This window comes from Loxodonta africana, chromosome 1 (genome assembly GCF_030014295.1).
Source record: "Loxodonta africana isolate mLoxAfr1 chromosome 1, mLoxAfr1.hap2, whole genome shotgun sequence".
Classification (NCBI taxonomy): Eukaryota; Metazoa; Chordata; class Mammalia; order Proboscidea; family Elephantidae; genus Loxodonta; species Loxodonta africana.
In genome coordinates, this window is record NC_087342.1 from 211457126 (window position 1) to 211468646 (window position 11521).

An 11521-nucleotide genomic window follows, 5' to 3' on the forward strand; every position below is an offset into this window, starting at 1 on the left:
TCTATTTAAATAGAAATATATAAATACTTTACTTTAGCATACTTTACCAAAGATCTCCACAAGGATCTAATCAGTTAAATTTAAAAGTCTGAATACCATCAATATACTAACTACCATTCCCAAAGTTGTCCCCAAATCAATCTCACATCAGTTTAATCTTAAATATCCTCTTATAAATATAAGCAGTTTCTAATAAAACCAACCACATGAAATACAATCACTATAACAGAAATATAGTGGCCTATATTAGCTAATTTTCCGTTTTATACCTCGTTCAAAAGAAGAAACTGTCTCAATTTTCAGAAGATCCACCATTGCAGTATCACAATTTTCTGCAAACAAGAAATAAGCTGTATAGCTCAAACCTAGTGGTCAAAAGGAATTATGACACCTAAAGCACACTATTATTATGTGGATATTCCTAAATACCTTTCACTTCAAAATAAAAATGCACAAATTCTCAGCTGGTACCATGACTTCTTAGTGTTTAACCGGAATTTTCTCAAAAGAATGAAAACGATATCCACTTTACTCACATGGAGGGCATTTCTGTTTTGATAAACTATTTGGCATATATCCTAAAATTAAACCTAATCTATTCATCATGCGATCTACTTGGTTAAAATCCTGGCACTCTTATAAAGTGAAAAAGCGATCAGGCATTTGAAAATTCACACACACACATATACATCTACATATATGCATACATACGTATACATATGCAAATATTTAAAATAACTTGGTTTCCTCAAGGACAAAAAGCACCGATTATTATTATATCATTGAAAGAAATGTTTCTAATAAAGTTAAATGGACTTTTCCTAGGATGACAAATCACTGCAAATTTAATTAAAATGGATCTTATTAATATTTCAAGTAATTACTGGGCTTGATTATGCACTACAAAAGAAACAACTGTACTGAAGAGAAAAATCAAAAGCCCTTGACTAGGGCTCTGAGTATGCCAAACACAGTTCTCTTGCGAATTATTGAGGTCTAGCTTTTTTTTTTTTTTTTTTTTGAGCCTTTGTTGGGGGGGGTGGAGAGGAGTGCCAATATTTATTTGGAGATAAATTGAGTTATTTTTAAAATGGCAGAAAAGGAAAGAGAAAAAGCCGTTCAAATTTTCCATTATAATGAAAGTACCGGAAACAAGTCTTTTAATGTTCGTTTTAGGCCTAAATAACTGTGCAGAGAATATGGCTTTTGCAATGTCAGTTGCACACAGTTTCCTGTGTGAATTGTAAGCCATTACAGGTGTCCTAAGGCCTTCAGTGAAACCTATAATCAGGGGCTTCCTCTGGTCCCCTCGGAGCCATCCCACTACCCCCAGCTCCCGCACATATTAGTGCCGGTCTGCTCCAAGTATCTGAATTAAGGACCCTACGTCTTCTCCGCACTCGGGCGGTTAAAGTACCCACTTTGCCTCCGCTTAGCAAGTCAAAGCGTTCCCATTAGAGAGGACTAGGTCCTGCAGCCCTTTTTAGTTAGATACTTTTAAGTCAGGGAGGAGAGTGAGGAGACGCTTGAAGAAAACCCTCCTTCCCCTCCTCCCTCCCCTTCCCCCTCCTCCTTCCCTCCAGCCCGCCTCCCCCCCCTACCCCCGGGAGCCAAGTCCCTAAAGGACAACACCCATGGACACTTCTTGACCTTCCGCCCCCCTTACCCAGTGTGGGCTTGGAGGGCTGGGGTCGCATTTTCTCCTGTCCTCTGCTGCACTGGATGTGTTATGTAAGAGGGACAGAACGCGGGAGGCACACGCGTATAAAACGCACCCATCTGCGATAACAGCTGGGGTGGCAGAGCTGAACTGGAGTCTCCCCCACCAAGTACGACAGACACCACACACATACATCACCCCCCCCAACACACACACACACTCATACACAGAGAACAGTGTTTTCCTGTCTCACCCCTATCGGTCAAAGACGCATAGAATGGAAAGGCGGGGGGAGGGGGAGTAAAGGGAGGTGAGCGAGGAGGAGGAGCAGCGGCGGCACATCTGCTTTGATAGCAGCCGGCAGAGCCGCCGCGGCAGAGAGCCCCTCGTTAACCCCCTTCCTGTGGCTGCACCACGTCATGGAACATTCCCGGAACGGGCCAACGTTCCACCCACTTCAGGGAACAGGCATAAAGGCGCAAACCCAGCTCCCCACAGCGCACAGCCCAAACACACATGTCCCTCCCGGTACCCGGCCAGACGCACAGACAAACATGCATGCAAAACCGCCCCCACCCGCCTCCACGCGCCCCCGTCCAGCCTGCGGCGGCGGGAGCCGCGCTGAGGCCGCTGCACCCGCAAAGGCGAAGGCGCCTCCGCTGAACCTTCCATCGAAACAGTCCCCTCCTTCCTCGCTTCCTTCCTTCCTTCTCGTCTGCCTGCCTGCCTTCCTTCCTTTCTTCCTTCCTTCCTCAGGAGCAGAACGAAGTCACTGAAATGCCCACAGTCCGCGCCTGCCCCGCGCTCGCTCGGCCGCAGCCCAGCAGCCCGGCACCCGCGCCTCCCGGCCGTCCTCCCGCGCCGCCCCCGGCCCGCGTCGCGGCCCCCTCCCCCGCTACCTGACAACGGGCCGCCGGCGGCCGCGGCAGCCGCAGCGGTGGCGGGCCGTGCGCGCCGGTGCACGTCCCTCATTAGTACCCAGGCACATTCCTGCCTCCAGCGCTCCCGCGCGCCCCCTCCCCCCAGGACATTACGCAAAGCAGCCTCCCCTCATCTGCATAGCGCCTCAGCCAGGGTATTCCCCACATTGCCCAACGCGCTGCCCCTCCGATCCTCACCCCTAGGAAGGGGCTGGGGGCGCGCGCCCGGCGGGGATGAAGCGCGGCGGCGGAGATTCCAGTGTAAAGTGAAACAAGCTAATAATGCTCGGGAGGGCAGGAAAAACAGCACCAAGGCCACTTACCGAGCCGAGGAGGAACCTAGATTCCCGCCGCTCTGCTCCCAAATGGTTCACCCCGCACGCACCCCAAGGCTGCACCCAGCATCCCAGAGTAAAGACGTGGAGGAATATTGCTAACGAGCCCGGAGACCCTCCAAGTTGCTCCCCGCTCCTGGGAGCGTCAACGTCCAAGATACAACTTGGCAAATACTTGTGCCACAGTCACCGAGGATGTTTTTTGGAGACCCTCCTCTGGGCTAGAGACAGCGCTAGCCGGCGCCCGCTCTCCGCCTCTCCACCCCCTCACCTCCAACCCACCTCCCGCCGGCCGCCCTCCTCAGGGCCGCGCGACCCTCGGGTGGCTGTCAGCTCCCGGTCGCCGCCGGGTGACAGGGACGGGAGGAGGGCGCGACGCAGCGGGCAGAGCCCGAGCGGGCGAGGGGGATCCTCGCAGCCGCGGCGGCCGCTCACCTGGAAAGTCACCGTTGAGGAGGAGGAGGACGAAAAAGAGGAGGGAGAGGAGGAGGGAGAGGAAACCCCCCTGGTGCCCTTGTTCTCGCTGCCGCGGCGGCCGCTCCTCGCCCAGGCTGAGCGTGTCTGGTGGGGGGTGTCTGGTAGCATTTCCTTAAGGACAGAGGGAGGGAGGGCGGGCGGGGAGGGAGGGAAGCGATCCCGACCGCCAGCCCAGGCTCCTCTTTCCTTTATTTATTTTTCTGACACTGTACGGAGAGGGACCCAGGGCAGGGGCTGCCGGCTCGGGAGGGCGCCGCGAGGCCCGAGCCGCAGTTGGCTGCGTGCGGAGCCGCAGCGGCCGCTCCCCGCCCGGCTGTGGACGCCGGGGTTATTCCTGGCAGCGCCTCCCTGAACAGAAGTTACTAGGGGGAGGGGAGGCGAGGGAGGAGGAAGAGGGAGCGACTCAGCCAGCGACGTCATCGGATCCCCCAGCGCGTCCCAGGGAGGGAGGCTGAACCAGAAAAACCAGTCTGGAGCCGGCGAGCAAGCGAGGGATGTGCTGCGCGCTGGGCTACGGGGGAGGGAGGCGGTCGCGAGGGCTGGGCCCGGCGGGGAGATCGCGGCCGCGCTCCGCTCGCTGCAAACCGGGAACTCCCTGGAGAGCCGGTCTCTGCTTGTCAAGCAAAACTTGGGCGTCTCCAGGAGCCTGAGAATTTCCTTTAAGGATGTGGAAACCTCCTTTCCTCCCCCTCCCCCCATTTTCCCCATTTCCCACCCAGTCTTCCCTGCTTTCCTGGCAAATGGAATTATATGACAGTCAGGATTGTCATTATGATTTTGGCCGTGTACTCCTGGTCCCTTTTCTCCCCCCTCGCCCCCGCCTCTACTCACGATCAGGTTATCAGTCAATAAAAACAACATCAGACCGTAGCACCTGGCTGCGCTGCAGGAGCCTTGCAGAGTGTTTACTAGCACTTTCCAGCAGGGCGAGCGGAAGCGCGAACTTTCCACGCGCTCGAAATGCCCCAGTTGCCTTCCCTGGGATCCCTCGCCGGCCCCCAGGGCGCACCCAGCCGAGGCAGCGCGGCCCGCCCTCGCCGGGTATTCAAATAGTTTGAGCAGCAGTGCGGGGAGCAGCTGCCGGTTTCCTGGTGGGCCGCGCTGGGATTTGGGTGCGGGCGGCGCAAGACAAGCCGCGACCCCCAGCCTGCGTGCGTCCCTCTCCTCGGAAGGGACAGGAGGCAAAGCATACTCAGGCCAGGGAGAGCGGGGCCGGGGGGCGGGGGAATCCCAGGCGAGTGGCAGCCGGGGCTCTTGGCTTCCTCCCCGGCCCGGAGATACCCGGGGGACACCGGGGCTCCCTTCGGCCGTTACACGGCATGTGTGGACTCTTGCACCCTTGGGGGAGGCTCTAGAGGAGGCTGCAGCAGCCGAGAGCGGCTGGCGGTTGTCGGACCGGTGCCCGGAGCGCCTCCTCGGGGTGGTCCCCGGCCTGGCCCGGACTGCAAGCCGCCCCCCCGCCCCCGCCCGGGCGCCCAAGCCGCCTCCCAGAGCCAACCGAGGCGAGCGCCCGGGGCGCCGCGGGCCGAAGCCGCTTTCTCCACCCCGGCGCTGCCGCCGCCCTGCTTCGGGCGGAGTAAACAAGAGACGCGCAAGATTTGACCTGGCGCGACCCGGCTTTCTGGCCGGGGTTCCCCCTGAGCAGGTGACTCCGTGGGAGGGGTGGAAATTAGTCTCTGGAATTCCGGGCCAAAGACATTAACTGTGGCTCTGCTTTTAAGGCAGGTATTTCACCAACAACTGCGGAATGTTTCGCGTCTCGAGTTTCAGATTTCGCGGAAAGGGACCGACTGACAAGACATGTAAAATCTTCCCTTCCCTTTTCATTAAAAATGAATATATTAAAAGGGAGGGCAGCCCCTTTAATGACTGCGAGAAAGCGCTGCTGGTTTCATTTTTGTTTTTCGTTTTGACCTATAATCAGTGTATTTTGGCGGTCCCCGTGCAATGGCGACACCGTCATGAAGGGCGTCTCTGCAGAATTAAGCGGTGATACATTTTTTTTTTAATCGACATTTTTTGAAAAGGAGAAAAATCTAAACAGTTTGGAATAAGTTTCACTAACCTCTTCTTCTAGGTTGATCTATTTTAAATTCAAGGCCTACTTCCACTTAAGCAGCTTCTGCTTTCATTGTATACAGGTTCTTTAATATTCATCCTTTTTTTGACTTAACTTGAGCCACTTAATACAAACTCCCCAATCGTCATTTTCTCTTAAATTGATGCAGTTGCATTTTTAAACCACACATTTAAAACGCAAAATGTGATTTTTCCAAATGTTTTTTTTCTCTTTGAAACCCACCTGCTACATACTCCGAGAGCCCATTTTGTTTAATTGCTTAATAGAGAAGATGAAGCAGTTTTGTTTTTTTTTTAAGAGTCCAGTTTCCCTTCAACACACACAACAACAGCTGCTCAAACTCCCAGAGAGAGGAAGGAAAGCAGTAGGCAGTGTTTTGCTTCCCTGGAATAAATGTTAGTTGAAATCTTAAATCCCTCTTTAAAAGACTAGATGAAGTGGGTATAATGTCAATGTTAAGATACTCAGGTAATTGGACAGTTAAAATTATTTTCTTTTTTTGATCTGCAAATACAAAAAAAAAAAAACACATCAATTTTGGCCTTGAAGTTCTAACATAAGATTTCTAACTGTCCCCCAAGATTATCTGATCCCATCACCAGAGAGGGCCCTTGAAGACAAGCATGAGTCAAACTTTGACACTTTTTACATTGTTACTTGTTTCAAAATTACAAAGATCCAAAGGAAACACCAGAATTGGGTTGAAACAGAATAAAAATTTTGTAGGTATGTATAAACTAGGAGACATCCCCCCACTGGGAAGAATTACTATCTTTAAGTAAATACATTCCAGCCACCAGCTTCTAATGCTGCCTGTTTGCATGCAATTGCTCATGTGAGCGGCCACTACAGCTCCAGAGCAAACCAACACCTACCATTCCAGAGCATGGCCTACATGGGGTTCCTGACCGAAAGCAGTATTTGTTTCTGTGTATCTTCCTAGAGTCAGTCCTACTGGCCTAAGTGCTTTGGAGCCTCTCAAAAGAGCCTGAGGCCTCCTTCCCTCCGAGTGAATTTCCCTTGAAATCCATATCTTATATCTATATCCAATTGTGCCACCCAAAGTTGTGAATATCTGTCCATTTCCTTACCTGTGAGCACAGTGTAGTAACAGAAAAACTCCTCTGCCTAGAAAACTTGAGAAACCACAATTGGCATTGGTGAGAAACTGCAATCACCCCTAACATGCTCTATGAGAAGTGAGGGTGGGTGGGGCACAGTTGATCTAATTAAACACTTCTCAGTTTTAAAGGGAAGGAAAGTTTGGTAATCTGCCTTATAAGGCCTTAAGAAAGCAAAAGAATTAATGTCTGTATGGCATTTTATACCAGAATCACTTTCTTTCAAAAACTATTGAGTGCCTACTATGTACTGAAAGTCCCTAGGTGGTGCAAATGGCTTGCTCGCATCTGCTAACCTAAATGTTGGAGTTCAAACCCACCCAGTGGAACCTAGGAAAAAAGGCCTGGCGATCTGCTTCTATGAAGAGTACAGCCAAGAAAGCCCCAAGAAGCAGTTCTACTCTCTAACACACAGGTCTCCATGAGTTGGACTCTGCTCAACAGCAATGAGCATTTTGTTTATTTGTTGTTTTTGTTTGTTTGTTTTTACATTGGAGCAGTTCTACTCTGACCTATAATGTCACCAGGAGTTGGAATCGATTCCATGACAATGGGTTTGGTTTGGGGGAGGGAAGGTTGCTATGAGTTGGAATCAACTCGATGGCAACAGGTTCAACAGGTTTTGGAAGGTATTCAGAATACACCAGTGAACAAATCCGAGATTCCTGCGCTTTCTCGGGAAGCTTGTATTCTAGTGGCAGGGGGTAAAGGAAGAACAAAATGGACAGTCAACAAAAAATATACTGAACTTTGGAAAATACGAGGTATTACAAAAACCCAAACCAAACCCATTGCTGTTGAGTCAATTCCAACTCATAGCAACCCTATGGGACAGAGTAGAACTGCCTCATAGGGTTTCCTAGGAGTGGCTAGTGGACTGAAACTGCTAACCTTTTGGTTAGCCGACGAGTTCTTAATCGCTGCACCACTAGGGCTCCACAGTGTATTATAGATGGGGAAAAAAATAAAGCAGAGGAAGGTATATGGAAGGAGGGGTATGTGTATTGCTGTATTAAGTAGGGAGGTCAGAGTAAGTCTTGTTGAGAAGGTAAGATTTTTGCCAAAACTAGAAAGAAAGGATTTAGCTGTAGAAATATTGGGGGAAGAGGGGAAGGAAAGCTTTTCAGGCAGAGAGAACAACTGAGATTGGAGTAATCTTTGCTTCAAGACCAGAACAGGCCTGGCGTGTTTGTAGAACCTCAAGGAGAACAGTGTGGCTGGTACAGAGGGAGAGTAAGACAGCCTGTGTGGATGGAGCAGCCTCCCTGGCCACAATAACAACTTTTCTTACCCAGAGAAATCGCAATAAAGGAACAGATTTGGGGCCTTCGCCACCTAGTTCCAATGAATCCAAATCTTTGTGGGCCCGAGAATCTGCGTTTTAAACAGAAAATGTAGTTAATTCTTAAGCATTCTAAAGCTTGAGACCTACTACCACAGAGTATGGAGCTGGATATACCCAGGCAGGAGAACTGGGTACCAGGAGACATTGTATATAAAGCTTCGTGGTGGTGGTTAGAACCAGGCACATCCCTATTACTAATCAGACCCTATAGGACTCTTCCAGTGCAAGTTAAAAAACCAGCTCAAACTAACTTAACAAAAAAGGGGGAATTCATTGCCTTATATAAATAGAAATCAAAGTCTAATTTCCAGCTGAATGAAATTCTGGGGCTCGAATGATATGACCTGGTTCTTTCTCTATCTCTCAGCTGTACTTACCTCTTTATCTTTGCTCCTCAGAGGGATACTGTAGGGTGGTGGCCACAGTCCCAGGGTATCATTTTCCCACTTAGCAACCCCAGTGAGAAAAGACCTTCTTCCCAGATAGCTCGGGCAGCCTTAGTCATGTTTCTGTGCTGGAGCCGGTCACTTGGCTTGGGTGGTGAGGTGATATGCTTGGTCATACCTAGACCTGGGGAGAGTAGTCCTCATGGAAAAGGGAGTTAGGAGTTGTACAGATGGGGGGGCGGGGGTGGTGGGGAGGAAAGGTGTCCACTATATCTCTGAAGCCTTTTGGCCTTGGTTCTCTATTTTTTAAATTAGAGAGTTGGTCAAGATGATGCATCTGCTTCTTTCTGGCTCTGAATTCTATAGGTATCTCTGTAGTAAATCCTTCTGCAAAACCATGCAACATGAATTAACCGGCATGCCATTCCTTCGGAAACCCTGGTGGCGTAATGGTTAAGTGCTATGGCTGCTAACCAAGAGGTCAGCAGTTCGAATTACCCAGGTGCTCCTTGGAAACTGTGCGACAGTTCTACTCTGTCCTATAGGGTCGCTATGAGTCGGAATCCACTCGGCGGCAGTGGGTTTGGTTTTTTTGGGGGGAGGGGGCATTCCTTCAGATAAATTTATAGTAGTTTGAAGAAGACACTAAAGGGGTCACCTGCTATGCAGTTCTAATGTAAAAAAGGAGTCTAGCCTTCGGTTTTTGTAAACAGCAGTGGTTTAGAACTGCCTTTCTGATGAGGCTCCCACTTCTTACTCATCTGCTTTAACTGGTATACAGAGAAAAGTTTAAACAATGTCATGATTGGTGTGGTGTGAAGAATACTTATGGCTCCAAATTAGTTGAAGAAACAAATTTTGAGGGAAAATCTGTCTGTTGAACTGTTAATAGGATACAAATCGACTCTAATGTAAATCAGTCTCTTTATCCCACTATAACCTCCTTTGCTTAGAGACTGGGGTGGGGGATGGTAAATAAGAACCAGTCTGTCAGAGTCCTGTGACTCAGGGTGACCTCTGTCAAGAATGAAGGATAAAGTGCTTATCATCATGGCTTTCACAAGGCCATCAAAAACATCCCACCAACCACATTTTCACCAGCTATTTTTTTATATTCCAAGACCACCCATAGCAACTTTTCCTGAGGTTCTTATTTAAGCCTAGGCTGCCCCTATATTTTAAAAACCAAAACCCTCATGACTGGGGCCTGAGAAAGTCCATAGTGAATAAGATCCCGGGTGGTTCCTATTCTCATTAAAATTTGAGCACCACTGCTATACACTTTGCCCCTAAGACTGAAAACCCCTTCTCCTCTCTTCTTTACATTTCTCAGGTTTCATGTTATCCTTTGTGATAAATTGGCCCTCTTTTTTTCTCAAAGAGATTCTTGTAGTGCTTTTTTTAACCAGATTTCATCTTTGTGAAATGAATTGGGACAAAACCTCTCCAGTCCCCAACCAAAGGAGGTTATAGTAGGGTAAAGAAAGTACATCAGAGTGTTTGGCTTGTATCCTACTAGCAATTCAACAGATAGATTGTCCCTTAAAACCCTTTTGTTCAACTAAATTTTGCCCTAGTGAATGTTCCAGCCCTGGGGATGGGAAGGGTGGAGAGGGGACAAACGCATGCTGGAGCAGGGCATACACACCAGAATAGCCATGGGAGAAAAGGGTGAGGGAGAAGTTGGCTAGTGGAGGTGGAAAGGAGGAAAACAAACTGAAGGTCTTCTGATTTTGCTTATGACTAGCCCTGTCTACAGTTCATGGAAGAATACTGTGAATTTCAGCAATCCCAGCTTCCAGTGAAGCTGGCGTCTTACATTCTACAGTGTGCTCAAAGGATGCCCATAGCTGGTCTTTATTCCAAAAAAGGCAAGTTCAATGGTCTCTCGTGGATAAACTTAAAAACTAAAAAAATTCAAATTAGGAAACAATCAGTGGGAATAGCACTCCGTTCAGGATTACAGATGCCTGAAATGCCCCCTAAATAGTTAATGTGCTCAACTGCTAACGAAAAGGTCGAAGGTTCAAGTCCACCCAGAGGCACCTCAGAAGGAAGGCCTGGAAATTTTACTTCTGAAAAGGCAGCATTGAAAACCCTGTGGAGCAGAGTTCTACTCCAACACACGTGGGGCTGCCATGAGCTGGAATCACTCAACAGCAGCTAGTTAGGCTCATGATTCAACTTTAAGAATTTTAAAATATCAAATTAAGTCCCTTCCACCTTTTTTCCGTCACTGCTTGGGGTTAAGGCTCAGCATCTATAGAAGTCTTCTGTTAGAAGCCAAGTACAAGAAGGAAGCTCTTAATATCCTAAGCTCTTAATTAGTCATTAATGTCTTACGAGAGATTAAATTATTAGATAGCCTTTCCAGAGTGACAGCAAGCGTACGACTCAAACTGAGTTATTTTGACAAAGCATGGGATGGGGATGATATGAGGAGGCCTGCAGAGGGGTGAGACAGAGAGATCTGAAGCTTGGACATGTCTGTCATGGGCTGTCATCAGGTCACTAGGAGCTTAGGTATAGGACACAAAGCGGAGGGGAAAGGATGCGGAAAGATGACATGAGTGACAGAGAGGAAAAAGCAAAAGCAAAATTTCTGTTACCCAAAGAGTTTACCTCTGCTCAGGGCCTGTGGAGAGGGTGGCCATGGTGATCTAGGCTTCTAGGGTGGGGGCAAGGTGACTCTGTCAGCTCAGACTACAGAACCCAGCTCTGACTCTGACCTTGGGGAAGACTTGTGTCCCCTCTCCGGACCTCTGTTTCCTTGTCCAAAGAGCAAAAGGGTTCCCTTCTAGCCATAAGATTCTGAAATTTGAACACCTGCCAATCCAGCAGGGTCAGAAGAAAAGAGTCAGGAAGAAAGAGGAAAGCAAAGGAGAAAAATTGGGAAGAACACTTATCAAGGACTATCAAATTCCTCCCAAGCTCTTGTAGCGGTTTCTGAGGGCAAAACATCAAATTCCAATTAAAAAAAAAAAAAATTGGCGTTTATGGGAGGGCGGATGAGGAGAGAAAGATTTTGGTTTTAACCTTTGCCACAGAAATTGGATAGACCGTATTCTCAGAAATGAGAATTGCTTCTCCTTAACGACCTCAAAATGTTTTAGAAAAACTGTTTTTCTTGAATTTAACCAGTGAAATATTTTATTGATAACCAAGTCTTGAAACTTTTAACATTTTTGAAAATAATG

General features: G+C 48.5%; 2 protein-coding genes and 1 long non-coding RNA gene across 4 annotated transcripts in view; 1 reads left to right on the forward strand and 2 right to left on the reverse strand.

The window, feature by feature from the left end:
* HIVEP2 (HIVEP zinc finger 2) overlaps positions 1-4328 on the reverse strand; it is a 237244-nt gene extending 232916 nt beyond the window's left edge. Inside the window, exon 1 of one of the 2 annotated variants that reach the window (XM_023552696.2) lies at positions 4224-4328. The gene's annotated coding sequence lies outside the window, so the exon portion shown is untranslated. Of the gene's footprint in view, positions 1-2559; positions 3179-4223 lie in introns of those variants that run through there. The other variant, XM_023552737.2, reaches the window with a different exon arrangement.
* The window catches only part of LOC135232453 (uncharacterized), a 70435-nt gene extending 65593 nt beyond the window's left edge, over positions 1-4842 (reverse strand). Inside the window, exon 1 of the mRNA XM_064291576.1 lies at positions 3351-4842. Within this exon, the coding sequence (XP_064147646.1) occupies positions 3585-4253 (669 nt within the window). The 5' untranslated portion in view covers positions 4254-4842 and the 3' untranslated portion in view covers positions 3351-3584. The remainder of the gene's footprint in view (positions 1-3350) is intronic.
* A 43-nt stretch (positions 4843-4885) lies between these two features.
* Positions 4886-8445, forward strand: LOC135232454 (uncharacterized). The gene is made up of 2 exons (XR_010323047.1): positions 4886-5037; positions 5114-8445. It is a non-coding gene; the product is annotated as an uncharacterized LOC135232454 (long non-coding RNA).
* Positions 8446-11521: the final 3076 nt, after the last annotated feature.